The following is a 23,457-nucleotide window of genomic DNA, read 5'->3' on the forward strand; positions in this document are numbered from 1 at the left end:
TGTTCCGTTTTTTCTTCGTCTTCGTTTTCTTGTAATTCCATTATCTTCATCAGCGATACTATCATCCTACGATGAAGGGTTCGTCGCCTGAATAATGCATTCCTAAACGAGAAGTCTTTTGTGTTTTTTGTTTGTACTCAATTCATGCCACTGTCGATGAAGCTTATCCGTAAATCATTCCAACTCCATCAATCGGCATACAATGTACTGTGTGTGTGTGCGGCGAAACTGACAATCAACGCCTCTCACACCAAACCCATTCATAATTAAGCAAACGCAGAGCTGATGATTTAATCAAGCAGGGAGAACAAACATGTATGGATACCTCTTCTCCCCGCTCTGTACAGCCATCTGGTGGCAAAATCTCCTCATGCACTATCATACTGGAAGTTCGTGTGCCCGTTTAAGTCACGTCCGTTCCAGCAGTACCTTGCAGTCGCAAAATGAAAACATCCTCACCAAGAATTCAAATTAGCATTCCGCGACACACTCGTCAATGCTATCTCCCTAACGGCGAAAGTACAGAAGCCGTTGGGTCAGGGTCTACCGCGTTCCGGCCGGACTCTGATAACTCCGGCGGGGAGGGCACGATTACACGTGTGACGGGGGCGCGATTTACGATGCCTGCCAGCGCCATAAATTGGTAGGTAAGGCTCGTTTGCGCGGGCTGTGCACAATTCTCGTCACGATGCCGCACGCCAAACGACAATGCAGTGTGCGCTTGTCCTCTCTCATCAGTGTCCCTTTGGCGTCGGAAGATGACTCTATTCAAGTCACCCCGCACAAACGACCAAGCGTGTTAGATAATTGTACTCCTTTTTGCGTCGATCGCTCAACGTCACCGATGTTGGTTTGATTTATATTCTTATTCACACACTCGGACTTCGAAACAAGCAGGCAGGCAAAGAAGGGGAGTGTTGTGTCCAAGGTGTTACACCATTCCCAGGCAAGCCTCCGGACTTTGACGGGGGACCGTCCCCTGCACGATTGTACCAATTTACTTTCACTTTTTACCGAACAGGTATGATGATTGGGTGACCGGACGGCACATTCTTGGCGGCATTTAATCGGCACCCTCCGGGGGTGACTTGGCGATTGTAGAGAGTGAGGAGGGAGTTTAGGAAGGTGGCAGGATTTATTACCGCATGTCTTCCCGCGGTCGGGTCATATCACGTTGCCTCTCCGTCTCTCCCGCTGATCCAACTACAATGCACAGTTCCATTTGTCTAACGCAGCATGAAACGATAAAGGTCAACATTCTTTTGAAATAATCAAACAACATTGATTGATACCAGAGACCAGAGGCAAGAGATAAAAAAGCGTACAGCCAACAAACAGCAGTGAAACACAAGCTGCCTATTTGCACAAGCCTGCACACAAGTCTCCAGAAAAGAAAGTTCAAATGGCAGTATCATCAATCAGCCGAACTCGCCCGAGATCATCTTCCTTATCTGAAAAGATCCGCGAAGGTCATCGGAGTGGGTTTCGGTTTGTTTTGCACTGATTCTTCATTACGACAGCAGACCAATGTTCGCCTCAGGGGATACCCCGGATCCCGTTTGCTGATTCGCAACGTTCTAACAACTACCGCGTACTCTCCCTTTTTTGCTCGCGCCATAATTCAATTATCACGCCAATCAAGCAGCTGACTCAACCCGACAAAGCCGGTAATTCCTCAAAAAAAAAGAGGAACGAGGAGTCCATTATCTGCCCCGCGAGCTAAACGACTGGTCGCTATTTGCACGCAAAGTCTCTTTGGGTGCTAATGGCGCTGATTTTCATTCATACCACCTGCCCCCAGGGAGAGCAACCCATCGAATGATGGGAAGAAGGAGCTGAGAGTTTCTATCCTACTATCTGCATTCTGTTCGGTACATGATCTGGTACGCAGCGGTGCAAACCGAACCGTGACCATGACAAGCAAATATTGGCGAGTGAGTAAGGATCATGCAAACACAAAATGTTTGGTAGAATTGAATCTTGATTTACGTCCGGGGTTTGGATGGTTTTTGAGAAGTCTTTGAGGTTTTTTTTCTTGTGGTGGAGGGCCAAAATGTCAGGCACTACTGGAAATCACTTCTGAGAACGCACGAAGGATTGATTTCCAAAACATCCGGGTTCTATGGGCTGTAGCGGAACATCCGGGATAGCATTTAAAATGTTCAACATTTTAAAATCGCTTTTAGTGTATAAGAAGTGATACATGGGAAAAATTTAGAGATGCATTTAGTCATTCGAATAGAGCCTGATTCTGCACAAAAGACTCCATCAAAGAATTCCGGAGATACTTAGTGTACCTCAGTTATTATGTTTAAAAGCGATAGGAATGATCCGTATAACAGGACATTGAACCCCATGTCAACTGAAGCTGAGAGACAACGACAACTACAAAAAAGTACTTAAGCAAACACTGAAATTGAAAGTTTTATCTCACCCGATAGCCTAAACATTGATCCTTCGGATTATCGTTTGTTCTAGTCGATGGAGCATGATCTAGCTCATGAATACTTCACCAATTACGAAGAAGTACAAACATAGATCGATGTTCGAATAGCAGCCTAAGAGACGATTTATTCCACAATGAAATTCGTATGATACTAAAAAAATGGAAAATAGTAGTATTGAAATGACGGAAAATAAATTGACCAATCAATGTATCACCATAAAATTTCCATTTCTGGAGAAAAAACATACAAACGAACAAACTTATTACTGTTACAACATTAAATAATATAACAATCATATTTCCCCATAGAGATTACTAAAAAAAAGCTTTCACTATCAATTCATTACCGATATTCTACAAAACATTCAAATGTGTTACGCAGTGCTGCCCTCTACCGGCAATTCGCGCCCTGAAGCGCACGGCGAAAACGCCTGCTGTCATCCGCCCCAGCTGTCAAATCGCAACCCCGACCACCACACGTTTTGTTTACGTTCCGCTAGCCGATTACGTTCTCGGGCCCGCACTTGGCTGTTCCGTTCTGCCGTGAACGAACGTGAAAACCAAAACACGGCACACGAAAGACCACAAACTATTTATATACCTCGCCCGTCCAGTGCAATTCCGCGTGTGATAAACAGTGCAGCAGTGACGTGGTGCTGTGTTTGCGCAACACAAATGTAAGCACAGAAGAGGAAGCAGTAGAGTGAGCTTCCGAAAAGACAACCCGCATCAACCACAGCCAGTCGAAACCCAGGAAGCAGAAAAGATGTCGAGCTGTTCACGCAAAATTCTCGCCCTCCGGATCCATGCGCTGGCGAAGACGTTCAACCGGTGCTACCACCGTGCCACAGCCCTCCACTGCCCGTCGGGGCCACCGAAACTCTCGCCATACGATGTACGTGCGCTGGCTCTGCTGGCAGGGGAAACCAAAAACAGGTTCCTTCCACCATATTCCAGCATTACCATATTTCTGTGTTTCTCTCATACCACACCTCGCTGTTCCTCTCTCTCTCTACCCGCGCCCCGGCAGGTCAACTGTATACTGCGAACGAACGAACACACGCAGGAGTTTTTCGGCGGCTCGGTTAAAAGCTACGACTCGAACCAGCTCGCCTCGAACTCGCCGATCGAAGACTCGCGCAGCGAGGCGAGCTGCGTCCACACGTCCGGTTTGCTGCTGGGCATCTTTGACGGTCACGGCGGACCGGCCTGCTCGCAGGTCATCAGCAAGCGGCTGATGCGCTACATCGCCGCCTCGCTCGTGCCGCCGGACGATCTGCGCCAGCACGTGCTGAACGGTGCGCAAAGCTTCTCCTTCCTGAGCTGCCACAACGATAAGGCAAGATGCGGCTAGTGCCCGTTGACAGGGCGCTTTGGAAGACACAAAACCATGTGTGTGTGATACTAATTTCTCCCCTTCCCACCGGGGGCTTCTGGACTGTTCATTGCAGCTAGAGTTTGTGAGCGAAATCAAGGAGCTGTACGAGAAAAGCTTCCACCAGTTCGCGAACGAGCTGACCAACACGACGCTGGCCGGATTTCAGATGCACCAAACGCTCGAGAACGCGTTCATCCGGCTGGATCAGGATCTGTCCCGGGAGGCGATCGAAATGCCCAGCCTGCGGACGATGTCGGTGGCGATGAGTGGGGCCGTGGCGCTGGTCGCGCACATAGACGGCCCCCATCTGCACGTTGCGTCGGTTGGCGATTGTTCGGCCGTGCTCGGTACCGTCACCGACACCGGGCAGTGGATGGCGAAGAAGCTCACCAACGAGCACAACTCCGACAATGTGGGCGAGGTTCGACGCTTGCTAAGTGAACACCCTGCCACGGAGCGGGATACGGTGATCCGGGGCGAACGGTTGCTCGGCCAGCTGGCACCACTGCGAGCGATGGGTGACTTCCGCTACAAGTGGTCACGCGAGCAGCTCGAACAGCTTGTCGTGCCACAGTTCGGGGAGCAGGTAATCGCACCGTACTACCTCACACCGCCCTATCTGAGCGCGCGCCCCGAGATTACGCATCACATCCTAACGCCGCGCGACAAGTTCCTGATCATCGCGAGCGACGGCCTGTGGGATACGATGAGCGCCATGCAGACGGTGCATCTGGTCGGGGAGCACATGTACGGGAAGGCGTTCCTGCAGCCGCTCACTCTCCCCAAGCAGGACATTACGCTCGGGGAGATCAGTCAAATGTTAACCACTCGAAAGGCGGGTCTGCAGAAGAAACCGCTCGATCGCAATGCGGCGACACATCTGATCCGCAACGCACTCGGCGGCACGGAGTACGGCGTGGAGCACTCAAAGCTGTCGCACATGCTGTCACTCCCGCAGGACATTGTGAGACTGTTCCGGGACGACATTACCATCACGGTGGTGTACTTTGACTCGGAATATCTCCGAAATTGTCCCACTTGATGGCGGGAGGGTGAAGGTCCCCGTCGTGAGACGGACAGTGCTTCATAGGAAACCGCCGGAAGCATTTAAAACACACACACACACTCAGAGACAGTTCAATGTCGACAAAATGGTAAAGGCTGGCCCCTTTTTTCCGCGCAAATATGTCCTACCGCTCAACTCAACAAAGCGTGCCCGTGTGTTCTTGGTAACGCGTTGTGTGTCCTAATGAATCATTTTATCGCAACAGCGTTACAACAGAGGACGCACACACTCACATTAGGTGCTTGTTTTTCTTTATTGTATTTATGTTTCCGTTTATATGTTTTTTAAAAAAGGAATTTAAAAGGCCAATGAGTTGATCAACACGAATCAATCAGTCGAGACCTGTCATGCGGTCGTCCAAAGCCGGCCACAGCGCAACGACGGCGCATACGACGAATTTTATTTTACGGAAGTGCAATTTGACGTGAATTTATTGCATTGTTTTAAAAGATTTATCTGTTGAGTTCTTGAGTAGTTAAACGTGAATAAATTAAAACTAGTTCCGAATGTTCCGCCAACTCTGTTTTCGGTCCCCCCCTTTTTGCGCCCAACTTCATCTTCCGAAACGTGTTTGGTAACGGATTGATGTAATCCATCCATCCAACTATCCCTTCCTCCCGGACACAAGTGAAGGTCACACAGGTGTGTGTCTCCTCATGATCAGGAGAGCCAAGCCAAAAATGAGCTGAAAGTTCGAATCAGTAATCCGTGCTTTGGAGAAAGTGATCCCCGGAGAAGGTGGCACCACTATTACGCCATGCCGACTCAACTCATCGAGCGCTCCCCTGGCTGTGTGTTACTCAACGGTGTGAACGGCGTGGAAGAAGAAGATTCCACACACACACACACACACACACACACACTCAGTTCCGGTTGATAATCCGGTGGACACAAAAGACGAAAAAGTGTGTTAATTTGCGCGCTATGACCGAACCTGTTTGGCCGTTTAAAATGTGCCCTAGGAGTGGTTTGGAGGTGTGTACCTCCAGCCCCCTGAAGGAGAAAAAAACCCCAAAAGGTGCAAAAGTAAACAGTAGCCCAAGAAACGGGCAGGTCTTTTCGCTCGAGTAACTCTAATGCGGGCACGCCACGGATGATCGAACGTGCGATCTCCCACCGGAGGCGTGTTTGCGTTTGTCCGATCCGAATGCCGATGACGTAGGCTTCACATAGCCCCGCATGATGGGGAGGAGAGAAGGGTACAGGAAAGTGAAAACCAAAACATAACCTAATTTCCAATTGCACCCCCCTTTCCTCTTGGTTCGATCGATCGTGCAATGAATGCGGTATATGCCGTAAGACCTCGGGGAAAGAGGGGGTTCGTCGTCAGTATGCCAAACGGTCCGATCCGCGTGATCGGAGCAAACAAACACAGGGGGGAAAAAGACGGTGCGCGGATAACATTAGAATATTTTACGCGCTTTTCCCACAACACAACTATTTACATGAATTTATAAAACAATGTTACTTAACACTGAAGTTACTTACGGGAAATTGAATTCCGGCGCACGGAGAGCGACCTTTTCACTTCGCACACTTGTTGGGCAGCGTGCAGCATGCGCTACTAGGATGATTTGAAGACGGGATCCACCTTCAAAACACTTTTCCAGAAATTCACCCTTGACAGTTGTCAGCTAGAAACAGTGACTGACAAAAAAAACTTTTTACTATTTTATAGACAGTATAGAAAATCAATTAAATTTTTCGGAACACATTAATAATGTTTTTACAGTAATTACAAACTATTCTTTAAGGTTTTACACTTTTCGTGCATACAATATTTTGTATCCTTTTTTTTGTCCATACCTGTATCAACTTTCAAACCCGTATAAAACTCCACAGTTCTAGTTAGCTCGAACCCAATTTCCGGAAACACCTCTGGAAGTCATTTCCACATTTTCAATAACGAATTCACACAGTCCAATCTACGGATCATCTTCACCGGTGAATTGGCAAAAAGGCAAGTTTGCGTAACACTATCCCCGCTAAGCCTAGTTGGTCATTAAGCCTTCGGATATCAACAAACACCGTTCCCTCCTTGCCATCGGTATGGGATTTAAGCAAATCATCATAAAACGGTGCTGCCGTTGCCTACCATGCCAAGGCGGAAAAGGTCGCCTTCGCTTTGGAACATTGGACGCTCTTAAACGCATTTGCAAGTGATTTATCTTCCAGCGGAATCGTACGATGGAATAATCAGAAAGCACCTGGAGACGACTTCCATTTCAGATTTGCCGTACAATCAACATTGAATTTTGCATAAGTATGTAAGACCTTTCCGGTTGATTAAATGTAATCAACGTGTGGCTCCCTATCCTATCCTATTTGCAATGAATAATTGAAGCTTTTTGTGCGTGTGTGTAAAGACTGATCGCGTGATCGTTTTCTTGCAAGCTTTTCCAACCCTTCAAGATGATCAGATGACCTTTCTTTTCCGAAAATCCATTATTGATCAGCTGCAAAGCAAAGGAACAACGTACTGAAGAGGATGGAATTTAACGGAGTTAACACGTGCTCGTATGCCACCAAAGCGTCCCAATAATGCTCGTCCACGTCCCTTGCGTATGGACAATAAATTACACAGCCAGCACGATTGTTGTTTGGTGTTTGAGCAAACCAGACACCGGGACATGGATACCAAAAACCAATAAACAAATCAAACACGAGTTCCCCTTGCTTGGCAAAATACACACGACTCGCGGTATCGTCAGGGAGCACCAGCAACAGCATCTCGCGGTTTTTGGTCTGCCGATAAATTTAAATCAAATAAACAACACACACACACGGCATGGAGTGTCTCGGCAGCAAACCGATACCCCCCATCCCACAAAGCCCCGCACAGGTTTCCAGAAGATTCGTAAAACATGCGGGACATTAATTTCGCCCAGTCAAACGTTGTCACGCGAAACTTTGCTCTTAGTGCCTTTCTTCTTTCTGTGCTCGATCTCTCTGTCCAGTGCTATTCCCAGGAGGATGTAGTTTATGGTTCTGACCAACACACAGAGCACTCCATAAACGGTCATTGCCTTGATCGTTGCTTCCTTCCTGGTGAAATCAATAAATTAACAACAGCTGTTTTGTGTGGATGATAAACAAGTTGCAGCACGACAAATGCAAACTTGTAACGGTTTTTGTGGGGAGGTGGCCACACATTTCCGAGAGGGAAAACGGCAATAAAACACGGGCTGTTCCTGGTCGAGACTGCCAGACTTTAGGACCTAGTGCAATATGCATAATTACAAACAGGTTTTACAGCGATCTCCGAAATTGCAACTCCAGTTGCCCACTTTCACCACTTTCGGAAAGGGGGATTTGCTCCAAATTCTTCCAAAAGTGTTCACAATGGAAGGTAGCAACTTCCTTCTCCGTGAGGCTATTCATGGGTAATCATGGTGGTTTTATTTTTAGCATAGAAATAACCACATCAGACCCTATTCAAGAATGTTGTTATCGCATAACGCGATGACACCACCACCAGCAGAAGCAGAAGAAAGAAAACCGGATTCCAACCCTATCAAGCCCGATCAGTACCTTCAGAAGCGCCACCTATCTAGCAGGGTGTGACGCGATATGAGCAACATTCCAGCGAACGATCTTCTGTGTGTGTCGCACACGCCGATTTCATGCTAAATCAATTAAATATTCAAATTATCTTCATCTTCTGCCACTGCCACACAGAAAGCTCTCGAACGTCTTGCCGGTAAACCGGATTAACGGATGGGAGGGAGGGAAGCTGACACTCCCCATTGGGGCCGATCTTTTACTATCCAAATGAAAACGACATCTTGGGGAGGCGCACCCTATGGTCACATAGTAACAACAGATAAACCAGCGTCATTGACCTTCTCTCTCTCTCTATTGGAGAGCTGCCCTTGCGAATGATTTTTCACACAAGTTTCCCAATATCTTCCCAATATTTCCTTCATAGGTCCCAGCGATGGTACCCGATTGCCTGCGGACTGCTACTACTCCTTGCCCTCCTAGCACACACCACCACGGGAGCCGATCTGAAGGAACGGGCCCGTGCCGCACTGCTGCTGGAAAAACCGAACGGCCCCGCCAGCTGCCAGGTACAGACGCCTCAGCCCTGCCCGCCGAGCAAGTTCCGCTCGGCGTCGGGCGAATGTAACAACTTCAACCACCGGTACTGGGGTGCCCGTGGTGATCCGTTCATCCGATTGCTGCAACCGGATTACGCCGACGGTCGCCTAAAGCCTCGCACATCCGTCGGTTCGCATGCACTGCCCACGCCCGACGTTATCGTCAATCAGCTGCAACGCTCGGTGGACGAGAAAGCCATCCATCCGCACATCACCGCCATGCTGCCCGCCTGGGGACAGCTGCTTGCGTACGATCTGGTGCAAATACTGTCACCCAACTCACGCTACCGCTGCTGCCGCAATCAAACCGAAGAGACGGTAGAGGATGTGGTGCAGTGCTACGTGCGGATGGGTGAGGGCTGCCGCGAGTACAAGCGATCAATCCCGTCGCACGATCCGACCAGCTGCGAGTTTCACTATCGCGATCAGATGAATGCCGCTTCCGGGTTCTTGGACGGATCGGGCCTGTACGGTACGACGGAGAAAGAAATCCACGCGCTAAGAACGTTCCTGAACGGGAAGGTCGATACGGCCGCGTGTTTGCGCTGTAACGAACCCGGTGCGATCGGTGCGCTCCACACGGTGCTGCTGAAGGAGCATAACCGCATTGCCGAGCAGCTCGCCAAGCTCAATGCGGAATGGAGCGACACGACACTGTTCTACGAGACGCGCCGCATCGTGATGGCGCAGATACAGCACATCACGTACAGCGAGTTTCTGCCCATCCTGCTGGGCAGCCAGATTACGAACAACCCGGACCTGCGGCTGGAGAACGGTGGCTACTACAGTGGGTATTCGAGCGCCAACCGGGCCGGTATGTTTGCGGAGGTTGCGGTCGGTGCTGTGCCAGCCTTCCTGACGATGCTGCCACCGGACATGTACAATGATTCGATGTCGGCCGAGATACTGCTGTCTTCTCCGGCGATGCAGCAAACGTTCATACCGGATCATGCGAGCTTCAGCGATGAGTGGACACCGATCTCGCTGGCTATTCAGCGTGGACGCGATCATGGAGTGCCGGCTTACCACAAGGCGATCAATCTGTGTGAGAAGCGGTTCGGTAAGCCGTTCGGGGAGAAACTCAGCTTCGAGGACATGCAGTACTTTGGGCTGGGACAGGGCAAGCGCGAGGTGCTCGAGAGCATGTACCAGTAAGTTTTGTGAACTCTTTTTCCCCGTCTCACCTTGTACTAAACTTTCCAAACTCTGTGTTTCCCTTCCAACCACAGAGATCCAGAAGATATCGATCTTCTCATCGGTGGGCTGATGGAAACGCCCGCCCTGGGCACGGTGTTCGGCCCAACCCTCACCTGTCTGATGGCGATCCAGTTTGCGAACATGCGTAGTAGCGATCGGTTCTGGTACGAGAATGATCTTCCACCGTCCTCACTGACACTGCCCCAGCTGCAGGCGATCCGTCGCGTGACGCTCTCCGGGCTGCTGTGCGAAACGAAGGACGTGCAGCGTGCCCAACCGAAGGCTTTCATCCGCGAGGATCCGTACCTGAACGCACGGCTAAGCTGTGAGCAGGTCGCTGGATTGGATGTGTCCGCCTGGCGCTCCGAGCAGGACGATGTGGTGGAGGAGTACATGCAGGAGGAGCAGCCGACGCCGCCCGAGTTTGAGGAGTTGAACATGGACGTGATCTCGAGCGCTATCAACAAGGCCAAAACGAAGCTGAACGAGCGCAAGCGCCAGGAGTACGAGGCGTGGGTACGACGTAAGTATTCTCTTCTGCATGTTCTCACTATTGATGGGAGCTCTGATACAATACTCCTCGATTCCAATACTGGAATCGATTCTGTAATCCGAATCGAATCAGTAATCGGATCCGTAATTGGATTCGGCTTCGGAACCAGTTCCGCAAGGGGAATCGAATTATTATTCAGTTTCGTAATCGGAATCGTATTAGGAATCGGAATCGGATCCGTGATTGGATTCGGTTTCGGAACCAGTTCCGGAATGGGAATCGATTTAGTAATCAGTTCCGTATTCAGAATCGTATTAGAAATCAGTTCCGGAAATGGAATCGTGTTTGGAATCGGAATCAGTTCCAGAATTGGATACGGATTCGGATTCGGTTTCGGTATCGAAATCGGATCAGGAATAGGAATTTCAACTATTGGGATGTTTTTTTAATAAATGTTCTTCCTCTTCACCTTCAGAGGGAGGCATCGATGCCAAGTCCCCGGACGGTACAGCCGCTTCCTTCAGCAAGGCGAACCGCAACGCACTGATCATCGCCAACACCTCACTATTCTACGAGCTGGCCACCAACGAGATCGTCAACTCGCTGCATACGTAAGTAGACGATCAACCCTGACCTTCAGCTGAAGATTAACCTCCCTTTTCGCGTGAACCTCCACAGCCTGCGACGTCGCAAGCGTCAAGTGTTCGATAACAATCTCGGTGGCTTTGCTAGCGACGACTTCAGCAATGCGCTCCAGAGCGTGGACGTCAACCAGTTCATTACCGGGTCGATCTCGCCCATCAATCTGGAGCCGCAGTGCGAAAACCTGGAAGCACCGTGCGACACCACGACACCGTTCCGCACACTCACCGCGCACTGTAACAACCTACGCAATCCGGAGCTTGGTCAATCGCTTACCGTGTTCGCCCGACTACTGCCACCGGTGTACGATGATGGCATATCGCAGCCACGATCACTGTCTGTCACAGGGGCACCGCTTCCGAACCCACGCTCCATCTCCTCACTGATCCATCCGGACATTTCCAACCTGCACACGCGCTACTCCCTCATGGTGATGCAGTACGCCCAGTTCCTCGATCACGATCTCACCATGACGCCCATCCACAAGGGTTTCCACGAGTCGATCCCAAGCTGCCGATCGTGCGATTCCCCCCGCACCGTGCACCCCGAGTGTAGTCCATTCCCGGTGCCGCCGCGTGACCATTACTATCCCGAGGTGAACGTCACGAGCGGTGAGCGACTGTGCTTCCCGTCGATGCGATCGCTGCCCGGTCAGCAGACGCTAGGTCCTCGCGAGCAGATCAACCAGAACACGGCCTTCCTGGACGCGTCCCAGATTTACGGCGAGAACGGGTGCATTGCGAAGAAGCTGCGCGGGTTCTCCGGGCGTCTGAACTCCACCATCCATCCGATTCAAGGCAAGGAACTGCTGCCGCAGAGCCCGGTACATCCGGAGTGTAAGTCCCCCAGCGGGTACTGCTTCATTGCCGGTGATGGGCGTGCCTCGGAACAGCCAGGCCTGACCGCAATCCACACGGTGTTTATGCGCGAACACAACCGCATCGTCGAGGGACTGCGCGGTGTCAATCCACACTGGAACGGAGATCAACTGTACGAACAGGCGCGCCGTATCGTGATCGCTCAAAACCAGCACATCACGTACAACGAGTTTCTGCCCCGAATTCTCAGCTGGAACGCGGTGAACCTGTACGGGCTGAAGCTGCTGGCACAGGGCTACTACAAGGAGTACAACCCAACCTGCAACCCATCGATCGTGACGGAGTTTGCGACGGCCGCCTTCCGCATCGGCCATTCGCTGCTGCGTCCGCACATTCCGCGCCTGAGCGTGCAGCATCAGCCGATCGATCCGCCGCTGCTGCTGCGCGATGGCTTCTTCCGCACGGACAACTTCCTGCAGCCCGGGCTGGTGGACGAGATTTCGCGCGGCCTGGTCGCCACGCCAATGGAAACGCTCGACCAGTTCATTACCGGCGAGGTGACGAACCATCTGTTCGAGGATCGGCGCATCCCGTTCTCGGGCTTTGATTTGATTGCACTCAACATCCACCGTGGCCGCGATCATGGCATGCCGTCGTACAACAACTACCGAGCGCTTTGCAATCTGAAGCGTGCGCAAACGTGGGAAGATCTGGGGCGGGAAATTCCACCGGAGGTGATTGCCCGACTGCGCCGTATCTATGCGCACGTCGATGATATCGATCTGTTCCCGGGCGGCATGTCGGAGCGACCGCTGCAGGGTGGGTTGGTGGGACCGACGTTCGCCTGCATCATTGCGATCCAGTTCCGGCAGCTGCGCAAGTGCGACCGGTTCTGGTACGAGAATGAGGATCCGGTGGTGAAGTTCACCGAGCAGCAGCTGGCTGAGATTCGGAAGACGACGCTGGCGCGCATCATCTGCGAGAATCTGGACGTTGGCGGGGACATGCAGCGGGCGGCTTTCGATCTTCCCAGCAACTTCCTGTAAGTTTCGGCGCTGGTGTGAAGATGTTTTAAGATCCTCGCAGCTAACCATTGCTTCATGCTCTCCATCTTCTTCTTGTAGCAATCCACGTGTGCCGTGCAACTCCATGCCACAAATTGATCTCAGCGCGTGGAGAGAGAACGTCGTCCAGGGATGCCAGATCGGCGGTAAGAACGTGAACGTCGGCGAGTCGGCCTTCCCGTCGCCCTGCACCAGCTGCATCTGTACCAACGAGGGAGTAAGTTCTCTGCAAGTTCCCAGAGTGTGTGTGATCCCCTTTCACTAACGTGCTCTCGTTCCTCCTTCCAGCCTCAGTGTGCCTCGCTGCGCATTACCGACTGTGCCCAGCTGGCCCGCGAGTGGCCCCGCGATGTGATCCTGCGGGACGACGTGTGCAGCGCCCAGTGCGGGCTGGTACTGCAGAATGCCGGCACTCCTCAGGGACGCAACATCCCGATCAGCTTGCGGCCACCTCCTCAGCGCATTGCACGGTCGCGCATCGTGCAGCAGCAGACCGGCTCGGCACCGTTCACGTTCCAGGGCTTCCAGTTCCCCGATCTGTCGCAGTTTATCGGCTAGAGAAGGTGCCGGATGACCCAGTGGACTTAAAAAACACTGTCCGGTGTCCAAACACTTTTGTACATATTGAGCGGCCATAATTGATAGTTTCCTTTCTTATTTCCGTATTTTTTTTTACATATATTTTATTGTGAGGAATTCGTTCCTGGTTTCAGTACCAACCTTATCTATTTACCAACTGCCCACCAGGTCCCCCGATGGTGATCTCGCGATGAAGGCTCACACAGGCTCCTGTGTGTGTTTCTGTATGTCTACTATTTTATTACTATCTTCTCCCTATTTTCGCCTTTTCGCCTCTTGGCGCTTTCCTTAAGTTATGATCATCTTCTGCGCGACTAGGGACTAGCGCGTGAAAGATGCCACTACTCTGTCCCCTACGGTGAGGTGTTGTTTTAACCTCCGATAGAAATCAATGTAACGTTAAAGAGCAGCAGAGAACGAAGAACGAAGTGCGTGCGAACGATTCAGCTAGTGATGATAGAAAAAGATACATGTAGTTCTATATATTTACGATTTGCAGGAGCTGGAGTTCCGTTTAGTAGTGTCTCCCGTAATGTTGTTAGTCTCGTCGGGAGAGGGGAGGGCGAACGATGTGGACGATCACCGAGCCCTCCACTTCACCTCATCTTTGCTGGGGTGTAATCGTCGAAAAATCCGTATAATAAAGAGTAATTCAACAAAATAAAAGCATGTGTCTGCGCGTGTTTTACCATTTTTTCAGCATTTCTCGGACCACGTCCAGGGTGAAACAGTCGGGCAAGAGATATTTGCCCATTCGATGGTGGGCGAATGAAACCCGAGTGTGTACTGAAGAGCAATCCTGACCACAGGTAGTACCGGGCTGACTTTCCTCAGAAACTTCAAAGTCGATTGAAGTGAAGACTTAGCCATCTCGTTGCAACTGTAGCCGGCAGATTGGCTACGGGGAAGACAGATCGAATTTACGACAAAGAATCAATGAGAATTTCTCTCAGTTATCCCTGGAAGAGACTTTCTTGCCGGGCTTACTTACGTGCGTGATGACCTTTTCGATCTCATAGGCACAGGGAGCGATAAGCAAAAGCACGATACACAGTAGTGTCAGCGTGCGGAGAACGTTTCGGTTTATTTTGTGGAACACTTTTGCGGAACAATTGCGAAAGAAAAGAACGCGATATGGCGGAGTTCGGCAACAGCGAGCGAACGCACGTTTTCCGTTGATCAACCGCACAGTTTGGCCGCCTACTTTGATCTTGACGAGAATACACCAACTGTCAAACGGTCCAACATGACGTTTCATGCAAACCAAGGTTACTAGAGACACTACCAGACGGTTTGAGTGGTGAATGGAAGGATTCCACCAAAAAGTATTTTATTTTATTTTGTTTTAATTATAGATATTAACTTATCTCCTTGTTAGCAGTATCAAATTCGATTGATGAGATGTGTTCTGCTTCGATTTTAGGCGTTAATCAGATATCGGGTGCTTATGACAGAACCGGATTCGACGCCGACCCGCATAAACCTACATAAAAATCCGAACTTTTCTGAAAAATTTGCACCTTGCCGGCCCATCGTCACGCACACACACACACAGCTCTACTTCACACATCCGCCCCGGAAAGCCCCAACTGCGCGAACAGATTGCGCGACAGAAACCGGTACAGATCACGCGCATCTTCCGCACCGAAGTACCCGGTCAGCCAGTTCACGATCGTCCCGCTGGCAACCTTCGCGCTGAGCGGCTGAAAGGTAAGCGAGTACATCAGCAAACATTTGGCCACCCGCAGCTCCGCGCCGAACTTGCGCAGAAACTCGCCAATCACACGAAACGCTAGAATGATCAGCTTGATGCCACCGACCACACCGGACGTCCTGCGGAAAGAAGTGCATGCTGCCATTAACGGGACTGTACAGCCACAGATTGGCCACACTGTTACTTACGCACGAGAGGAAAGCGATTCACTGAGCAGGGACACATTGGACAGGGCGGTCGACTCCTCGCCTGCTGCACTGCTGCTGGCCACACCGCCGTAATGCATCGAGTAGCGCTTCAGTTGATTCCATTGGGCCGTTGGCACCGGTGCTGGGGATGATTCTGCGCGCACGTGTTCGATAATCAGCCCACCGTACGTGTCGTTTAGCGACTGTCCAGCGCAGGAGGTGAACAGGAAACCGACAATTACCCACAGGACGGTCATTCTCCGCCGAGCTTTGGGAAACGTTTGCCACTGTGACGACGGACTTGCTTGTGCGCACTGTCTAAGGAACACGGTGGTGCGCTGTCCCATTAGCGCGAGGCGACGGCGACGGGTGGAACGATAATAGCAATCAAATGAGCGAACAGGAAGAGGCAACAGACGGAAAGGACCAACCCGTCTGTTGAACCTTTTTTCCCCTCTTTTTGGTGCCGTTCTTCTACCGCTGGCTGTACGCACACTACCAAAGAGGGATTTTTGAACTAAACGCAAAGGCAAAGGTATGCCCGGAACCTAACCGAGGAGGGAGAAGAGACATAAAATAGTTTTGTTCAACTTTTTTTTATTACCTTTTCAAGAGATTATACTGCAACACGCAACACGCTGCGCTTCCTTTCCCCGTTTCCTATTTGATGATTGGAAAGATTGATTTTCCTATTAGAATTTAAACCAGTTTTTACTTCTTCGCGAAAAAGCTCATAATGGAGCCTTGCTTCGTTTTCGGCGTTGGCGGTGTTGCCTTCTTCTCTGTCGAGGACGATTTGCCTTGGCTTGCGAGGGAAGCTTTCGGCTTGGTGGGTGCTGCTGCTCCAGCTGCCGGCGCTGCCATTTCTTTCTCCGTTCCATTGGCCGTTGACTCATCATCTTCCGAAACCATTTCGTAGTCTTTAACAGTGACTGAAAACCAAAGGGAAATGGTGTTACAATTTGAGACGATTTTTGATGATAAGGACCCTCCAATACTCACTCAAATATCCCTCCTCGTCGGTGTACGTTTTGGTGACCAGCTTCTTAACCTTGCCCCTGTTACGGTTCACACTGTTCGAATCGTTCTCGACCGGCTTCTCCGGCGACAGTGACGGCTTGCGGCCTTCTTCCTTCTTATTTTCTTCAATTTCCGTCTCCATCGGCATTTCCTCGTCAAACTCCACCAAACGTTCGCTTCGCTGCTCGACCGCGGCCCCAGCTTCCCTCCCGTCCGCTTCCTCATCGCTGGACGAATCACAAATTTGCAGCAGCCGTGATTTCTTCGACGGATTCGACGGATTCTTCTTGCGCTGCAGTAGCGGCTTTCCGGTGTTGCGCTTTTTACTTTTATCCCCGCGCTGCTTTTTGTCCTCCTGCGGGGTGCTTGGGATGACGTCCTCCTCCTCTTCCTCCTCGTCATCGGTAATGGTTCGCTTGCGGGACTTTTCCACCGACTTTACCACCGCTTTCTCGTCTTTCTGCTCCTTTTTCGCCGGTTCTGGCGCAGGTGACTGGGGTTCCTGTTTTACTGGGACAGAAGTGGGTACTGGTTTCGGTGCCGTACCGGTGGGTTTGGCGGAGAAAAACGATGAAATTGATCCCTTTCCAGTGACGGCTTTTTTCGCGTCCTGTTTCTTCGGGGATTGTGTTTTCGGCGAAGCTTTCGGTGGGGATGCCGCCGTTTTGGGTTCCGGTTTTACCTGTGCCTTAGCGGGTGGTGATTGTTTTTCCTCCTTTACCGGCGGTTGTTGCTTGCTGGCCGCCGCAAACATGCTCGGTTTCGAGGGTTTCTGCTCCTGTTTGACGGGCGCGGGCGTTGGTTTCGGCGTTGTTTGTGAGGCGGTGGAAGAAGATGCTTGTTCTATTTGACGCTTTTGCGATTCCAACCGTAAACGGATCACATTGAACTCGTTGTCGTTGGATACGTTCAGCGGTCGTACGTCGGACGCAACCTCGACGGAGTAAAGCATTTTCGAGGACTTGGGGTAGGCTTTGATGATTTTTTCCAGCTTTTCCTCATTCGCTAGCTGAAAGGAGAGAAGGAGAAGAACTAGAAATCGGTACGATACTCCTTCTGTGCACTCTGCTGTCAACGTACAGTGATGAAAACGTTGCCATTTTTATCGACGCCCCTCACGACGTACTCTTTCGAGAGTTTGTTCGGCTCTTTCTGCCCTTCAACCCATTTCTGCAGCACTTCCCGCGATTGTTTACTATCCAAGCTCCAAGTGTTACTGATCCGACGGGTAGAAATCTACGGGTAAAAGGAGGAAATTGTACAGAAAAGGACATTGTTGTACTGGAACCGTAGCCCCCTACAAAGGCCTTGAAGCTTACCTTCTCGTTGGCATCGAACACAATGTGCCCTATCTCCCTTTGGCACGTTTTTATCAGCTCGTCATCCATAGCTAAGGACACTAACTCGAACTAGAGACACAGAAAACGGCAATAAATCGACAGGAAAATGCTTTTTCACCAACGTTTAGCAAGGAAAAGGAGCGTAACAACAAACTGCACAACGCCCAAGATATTCGCGCAATTTTTCTCTCGCCCTGACATTTCGGCTGTCAAACGTTGTTTACATCGCCCGCCATACTGGATGGATCAAACGGCGTGAGCCACACGAGCGGGTACACTTTCAAATGTTCCGTTAAAAGGAGTTTCGAGTTTAAAGTTGAATTACCAACACATTCAGTGCATTTTTAAGGACAAATTAAACTGTTTTGTAGTATATTAAGTAATACTTTTCTTCAATTCAACGTTCTTTCTTCATTTTTCACTGATTGTTCAATTCACCTACAACCACAGACGCATTTTCTTACATGAGCTGCCAATTTTATTCTTTATTAAATCCACCTGTGTTTGCTGCAAGTATCGTCATTATAATTACCTAAATGTTTCAAACCCTTCCTCAAACTGCCAATCTTACCAGACCGAACCGGTACGAACGGATCGGAACAATGCCCGATGTAGCATGTAGCTCTAGCAGCAGCTGCAGGCTTTAATATTTGCTTTAATAGTAGTTGTTTCCAATTGTAGTAAATTATCTAAACGTTTCTTGTCTCTCGTCCACTCTCGCCCGAGAGGCCTAGCGGTGGTGCAGTTGGTGAGCTGTTGGTGTTGGTGATGCGGCGTTCTAACGTTATCGCATGGTTGGTTTTTTTCGATTACATTCTATTATTCTTGCCATCTTTGATGCTAGTTGGGGCGCGCCCTTATTACTCCAACGCTCGACACTTGCTGGGCGCACACGGTCACAGTCTTTTTTGCACATTTGCCCACTGGCCTTTTGCTTTCTGTGGAAGTGTGTGTGTGTATGGGGTGTATAGGAAGCTTCTTGTCTGCTACAATGTCTGCTTCCTCCAGGAAGGTTGGGAACAAAATTTGGGTAATTTGAAGGCTGACTCTCACCACTACAAGCTATAGAAGAAGGGAGAAGGAAATACAAATGCCGCAGCACTGCCAACGGCCCCGAAACGTAATACTCTAGGCGTTCCCTGCGCTTTTCTTTTTGGTATGAAATGATCCTGGTTAGGTAACGCGCGCCCCTCTGTACAGTACTACTACCTTAAGTAAATAATCGTCCACTAAATAAAAGGATGTTTTACTGGCTGTTCTCAGCAAATTCGTCGCCTTATTAAAGTAAATGCCCAAGCAAAGCACCAGAGCAGCTGACGGCCAGGCAGGTGTGTGAGCAAGAAATCTATAATGGCGAAGCAAGAAAGCGCAAACGTACAATACACAGCTATACACAATAAACTACGCACAACCGATAACATTTGGCAAGGTAGGAGAATGTGGCTTTGCCAGCGCAATGGGGGGATGTGGTGCACATGCAATAAAACGGAAGTGTGTGGGTGTGTGTATATGCCTGGGTGTATAAATAAAATCGCAAAGCATTTGAATGCACTGGGGCCGGGAGCGCAAGCCCATCGAAAAGCGCCAAACTAAACCTAAAAGCTCAATCAACCCTCGCTTTTTCGCTGTTTCCCTATCATAGTAACCCTTGAACCTTTTTCTTTACCTTGGGCTTTCCCCGAACACCAAAGGCTGGAATGCTTCACGCCTCACTTTAACCAAATATCGTCCATCGTATCGTCGTGCAGCTCGGCCACCGGCATCGCCCGCAGCGTCCGCAGCGTTTCCATGTAAAACGTCAGCTCGGACACGACGACACCGTGCTGGGGCCCCCCATTGTTGGTGATGTTGTTGCGGAGCAGCTGCTCCCGCAGCTTGTCCTTAAAGTTGCGCTGCACCGTCCGGTAGATGGCGTGCACCTGCTTCTCCGGCAGGATCGGTGCGATCGCTTCGTGCAGCTTCACGAACTGCCGGCTAATGTTGCGGAACGGTTGCGACGGTACCGGCGGCCTGGCGTCCCAATTGTTCAGCTGGCCCGTCACCACGTCACACACGATCGACAGCACCTTGTTCTCGATCTCCTTGATGTGGCTGACGAAGTCTTTCTCCACCGAATCGTACCCGGCAATGGACGAGTAGGTGGTGGTGGTGGAGGAGGAGGAGGCACTCGTGGGTGGTGGTGGTGGTGTGGGCTGATGCGTTCCTCCATTCGTTAGTGGGCCAGCCGCCGATCCGGAGGTAGTGTGGTTTACACCCGCGGGTACTGCGCTCGCACCCTCGAGCGCCCGGAAGTGACGTTTTACGTGCGGCAACAGCCACAGGACTAGTTCGAGCGCCCGTGACACCAGCGCCAGGTTGCTGCTGGTGATGGTTTTAAGCCCCGCCACGTGTAGTGCTCCCGCGCCCAGCACCAGCTGGCAGCAGCGCGAGTTGAACATGCGCAACAGGTCGACCACGTTCCGGCCCAGCTGTGGCGCAATCACTGGCAGCTGCGAAGCGCACCGGCAGTACTCGCTAACGATCTGCACGAGCAGCAGGGCTGCACCGACCAGGGCAAACGGTTCGCCCTCCACCTTCAGCACGGACTGGGGCGGTGGCGGAGCCGCACCGCCCCCGTTCGTCTGCTGATGCCCATTCAGCGCCGGTTTGCTCCAGTGAAACTCGCCGCGCGCGATGCAATCGATCATCGTTTGAAACTCGGCCGGCACCTCCGCCTGCTTCCAGCGCTCACTGTCCAGCAACAGCGCCAGCTTCGATTTACGCTCCGTGTGGAACTTTTGCGCAAACCGATTGCCCTGCGCACAGAGGGCCAGCTTCAGTGGGGCACTCTGCACACCGCACGCCGCCTGGCAACCGTCCGCGAACCGCTCCACAATCTGCGCCAGCTGTGCAATCTGTTCCGCACTGACGGCGCTCCGCTCCAGGCTCTGGTTCGAGACGAGATTGGCGCACCGTTCGTGGCAGTAGTTGCACACGCTCTGCAGCAGATTGGCCAGCTTGCCCTGCACCACCGCATAGTCCGCCGCGGACAGGAACGCTTCCGTGTCGATAAAGCTCACATCGTCCGTCAGCCGGCCGGCACTGGCGTCGGCCGTCTGCTGCATCACGTCGTGCACCGCCCGTATGCGGCGCAGCAGCTTCAGCAGCGTCCCCGTCGCACCCTCCAGCAGCACAATCCACTCCGAGAGCGATAAGCTTTGCGCCTCCTCGCCGGCCCCCGTCAGGCACACCTCCGCATCGCCCGACGCAATCACCTCGATCACGAGCTGCTTCACAATCGCCCGCACCGTCGTGATCGCCTCGTCCCGGTACGTGTCGATAAAGTCCAGGCTGCGCTTCCGCAGCAGCCCCGAAATGATGCAGATCAGCTTGTCCTCCTCGAGCACGCGCTCCTCCCCAGTGGCCGCCGCGCGGAAGGGCCGGTTCAAATCCGCCGTCGAGTAGCGCTCAAAGTCCGTCTTGAGCATCTTGTCGATCAGCAGCTCCATCTCGCACAGCTGGGAAGGCAGATGGCGAAAGCAGTGCACCCCGGTCAGCTCCTGGCCGAGTATTTCCTGCGTCGTGCTGATCAGATCCAGCGCCGCCACGTAGTCCTGCGTGCTGAGCAGCAGCTGTATCATCGGCTGCGTCTGGTGCACCGTCGACATGAGCTTTAGCTTCTCCAGCACGAGATTGTTGTTCGAGCGGATGCGCTCCGCTCGCACGACCTGCAGCGACTCGCGCACGATCATGTCGTCGATCTGCGCAATCTTGGCGCGCAATCGCTGCACATTCGCAAGCGCCTGCGTCATCTGCTCCATGATGGCGTCCTGCGACGTCATCGCGTGAAAGAAGGCGGACGATTTGTCCGCCACCTGCTTGGCGATCAGCACCTCCACGATGTCCAGGTAGTGGCTGAGCCGCTCCTGCAGCTGGCGGCTCGATTGGCGCGTCTGCTCGCCGCCCTCGGTGCCGATGCCGGCAAACGCGGCCGCAAACGTGGCCGGCCGGTGCAGCTCCAGGTGCTGCTTGAGGAACACCTCCGGGATGTCGCTGAGGCTGGCGGTGGCCCCGTTCGGCAGTCGGTCGCTCACGAGCGCCTGCTGGCTAGTGGCGTTCGCCGTCGGCACGTTCGCGATGCGCGTGTGCACCCGGTACCGCTTGCCGATGCGCTTCAGGTACGCATCGAACTGGTCCCACCGGATGTCGGCGAGGCGGGGCGACGGCCCGATCGACGCACCCTCCACGAAGCTGTCGCCCCATTTCTTGGTGAAGAAGTTCGTCTGCTTGCCCCGGCTCGGGTCGTTCAGTACGGCGGGCAGGTTTTGGGCGGCGGAAAACACCGACCACTTCACGTGCGGCTCCTTCTGCTGCGCCTGCACGTGGCACCGGGTGACGTGCGTGTCGTAGTCGCGATCGCTCACACCGTCCAACGGTAGCGACGCGCACACACCGTTGTAACCATAGCGACACACGTACGAGCCACCTTCCACCGTGCAGTGCTGCTGGCGAAGGTGTCTGAAACGACATGGCAAGAGAGACAGAGAGAAGAGGGTGAAAGTAGAGCAAATATGTAAGAAAGGCGCGTGTGTTAGCTACGGGCGATAAACGGGCGCGAGGAGGAGAGCGATTGCGCCATGCCCGTACCAAAAAACGTAACGCGAAAACGGTAAAAAACAATTATACAGATCAATTTCCTCGCAGCCTTGGGTGGGCGATAGTACGTAAGCGGCCTCCCGATGGGGTGGGTTCGGCACAATTGGTGCTAATTAACCCCAGGCCCCAGGGCGGCGTGGCAAGGTCTCTCCGTGCTATCATCACTAACGCAACCCTTCCTCCCTCCTCCGGATGTGTCAATCAAACTCGCCTCCCCATTACCTCACAAACTCGTTGGTATTTTTGAACAAAAACTGCTGTTGCTGTTGGGACTGCTGCTGCTGGTCCTGGCTGCTGGGCTGCTCAGCTGGCCGGGCCGAGACGGGGGAAAGGCAGTACTGGCAGCTTTGCCAAGGCGGTGGTTCCTTCAGATCGAAACTTCCCGAGGTAGACTTTGCCATTGGCACATATTGTTGGGAACGGGATGACCCTGCCCGTCCCGTTCAAAACACAAAACACACACACACACGCACGTCCACGAAGAGACAATGATGACGGAGCACTGGAACTCCGTGCAGCAGCCGGGTGGAATGATTTTTTCGGAACTCTTTTACAATACAGCACACACACAGCACCGGTTTCTTATCAGCCAGAAACTAAACCAGGCAATCCGCGTCCGGCCGTCGGGCGCTACGTGGGACACACGGGCAAATAAATGATACGAACGGCGAGCAGGAGCATTTGGGGTAAAGTACACACACAACGTATCAAAATTCTTCAGCTGACACAACACCGATTTTTTTTTTCGTTTTTCTTTTTGACAGCTCAGTGACGTGC

At 51.9% G+C, this 23,457-nt stretch overlaps 6 protein-coding genes and 1 long non-coding RNA gene across 10 annotated transcripts in view; 2 read left to right on the forward strand and 5 right to left on the reverse strand.

Moving 5' to 3' along the window:
- Nucleotides 1-6,472, reverse strand: part of LOC120904470 (metallo-beta-lactamase domain-containing protein 1) — a 92,759-nt gene extending 86,287 nt beyond the window's left edge. Inside the window, exon 1 of the mRNA XM_040314477.1 lies at nt 6,379-6,472. The gene's annotated coding sequence lies outside the window, so the exon portion shown is untranslated. The remainder of the gene's footprint in view (nt 1-6,378) is intronic.
- The window catches only part of LOC120904468, a 27,644-nt gene extending 13,195 nt beyond the window's left edge, over nt 1-14,449 (forward strand). For all 3 annotated transcript variants that reach the window (XM_040314475.1, XM_040314473.1, XM_040314472.1), the window contains exons 3-8: nt 8,819-10,141; nt 10,220-10,710; nt 11,156-11,291; nt 11,359-13,182; nt 13,265-13,421; nt 13,493-14,449. In XM_040314475.1, the coding sequence (XP_040170409.1) occupies nt 8,819-10,141; nt 10,220-10,710; nt 11,156-11,291; nt 11,359-13,182; nt 13,265-13,421; nt 13,493-13,762 (4,201 nt within the window). In that variant the 3' untranslated portion in view covers nt 13,763-14,449. The remainder of the gene's footprint in view (nt 1-8,818; nt 10,142-10,219; nt 10,711-11,155; nt 11,292-11,358; nt 13,183-13,264; nt 13,422-13,492) is intronic.
- Nucleotides 2,907-5,408, forward strand: LOC120904469 (pyruvate dehydrogenase [acetyl-transferring]-phosphatase 1, mitochondrial). Its single transcript, XM_040314476.1, has 3 exons — nt 2,907-3,341; nt 3,477-3,785; nt 3,898-5,408. The coding sequence occupies exons 1-3, from the start codon at nt 3,213-3,215 to the stop codon at nt 4,864-4,866; spliced, it is 1,407 nt and encodes a 468-aa protein (XP_040170410.1). The 5' UTR covers nt 2,907-3,212; the 3' UTR covers nt 4,867-5,408.
- LOC120904471 lies at nt 13,999-14,985 on the reverse strand. 2 transcript variants are annotated; one of them, XR_005739763.1, is made up of 3 exons: nt 14,775-14,985; nt 14,473-14,681; nt 13,999-14,230 (listed from the first exon to the last, which is right to left on the reverse strand). It is a non-coding gene; the product is annotated as an uncharacterized LOC120904471 (long non-coding RNA). The 2 variants fall into 2 exon arrangements; XR_005739764.1 differs by having other exon boundaries at nt 13,999-14,393.
- Nucleotides 14,986-15,080: 95 nt separating this feature from the next.
- On the reverse strand, nt 15,081-16,143 carry LOC120901524. The gene is made up of 2 exons (XM_040309543.1): nt 15,686-16,143; nt 15,081-15,616 (listed from the first exon to the last, which is right to left on the reverse strand). Exons 1-2 carry the CDS (start codon nt 16,030-16,032, stop codon nt 15,346-15,348), a joined length of 618 nt encoding a protein of 205 aa, XP_040165477.1. The 5' UTR covers nt 16,033-16,143; the 3' UTR covers nt 15,081-15,345.
- A 119-nt stretch (nt 16,144-16,262) lies between these two features.
- On the reverse strand, nt 16,263-18,248 carry LOC120901523 (DNA polymerase delta subunit 3). Its single transcript, XM_040309542.1, has 4 exons — nt 18,025-18,248; nt 17,786-17,941; nt 16,688-17,714; nt 16,263-16,617 (listed from the first exon to the last, which is right to left on the reverse strand). The coding sequence occupies exons 1-4, from the start codon at nt 18,091-18,093 to the stop codon at nt 16,397-16,399; spliced, it is 1,473 nt and encodes a 490-aa protein (XP_040165476.1). The 5' UTR covers nt 18,094-18,248; the 3' UTR covers nt 16,263-16,396.
- A 248-nt stretch (nt 18,249-18,496) lies between these two features.
- On the reverse strand, nt 18,497-23,422 carry LOC120901521 (vacuolar protein sorting-associated protein 54). The gene is made up of 2 exons (XM_040309541.1): nt 22,903-23,422; nt 18,497-22,542 (listed from the first exon to the last, which is right to left on the reverse strand). The coding sequence occupies exons 1-2, from the start codon at nt 23,079-23,081 to the stop codon at nt 19,755-19,757; spliced, it is 2,967 nt and encodes a 988-aa protein (XP_040165475.1). The 5' UTR covers nt 23,082-23,422; the 3' UTR covers nt 18,497-19,754.
- Nucleotides 23,423-23,457: the final 35 nt, after the last annotated feature.

This window comes from Anopheles arabiensis, chromosome 3, assembly GCF_016920715.1.
Source record: "Anopheles arabiensis isolate DONGOLA chromosome 3, AaraD3, whole genome shotgun sequence".
Classification (NCBI taxonomy): Eukaryota; Metazoa; Arthropoda; class Insecta; order Diptera; family Culicidae; genus Anopheles; species Anopheles arabiensis.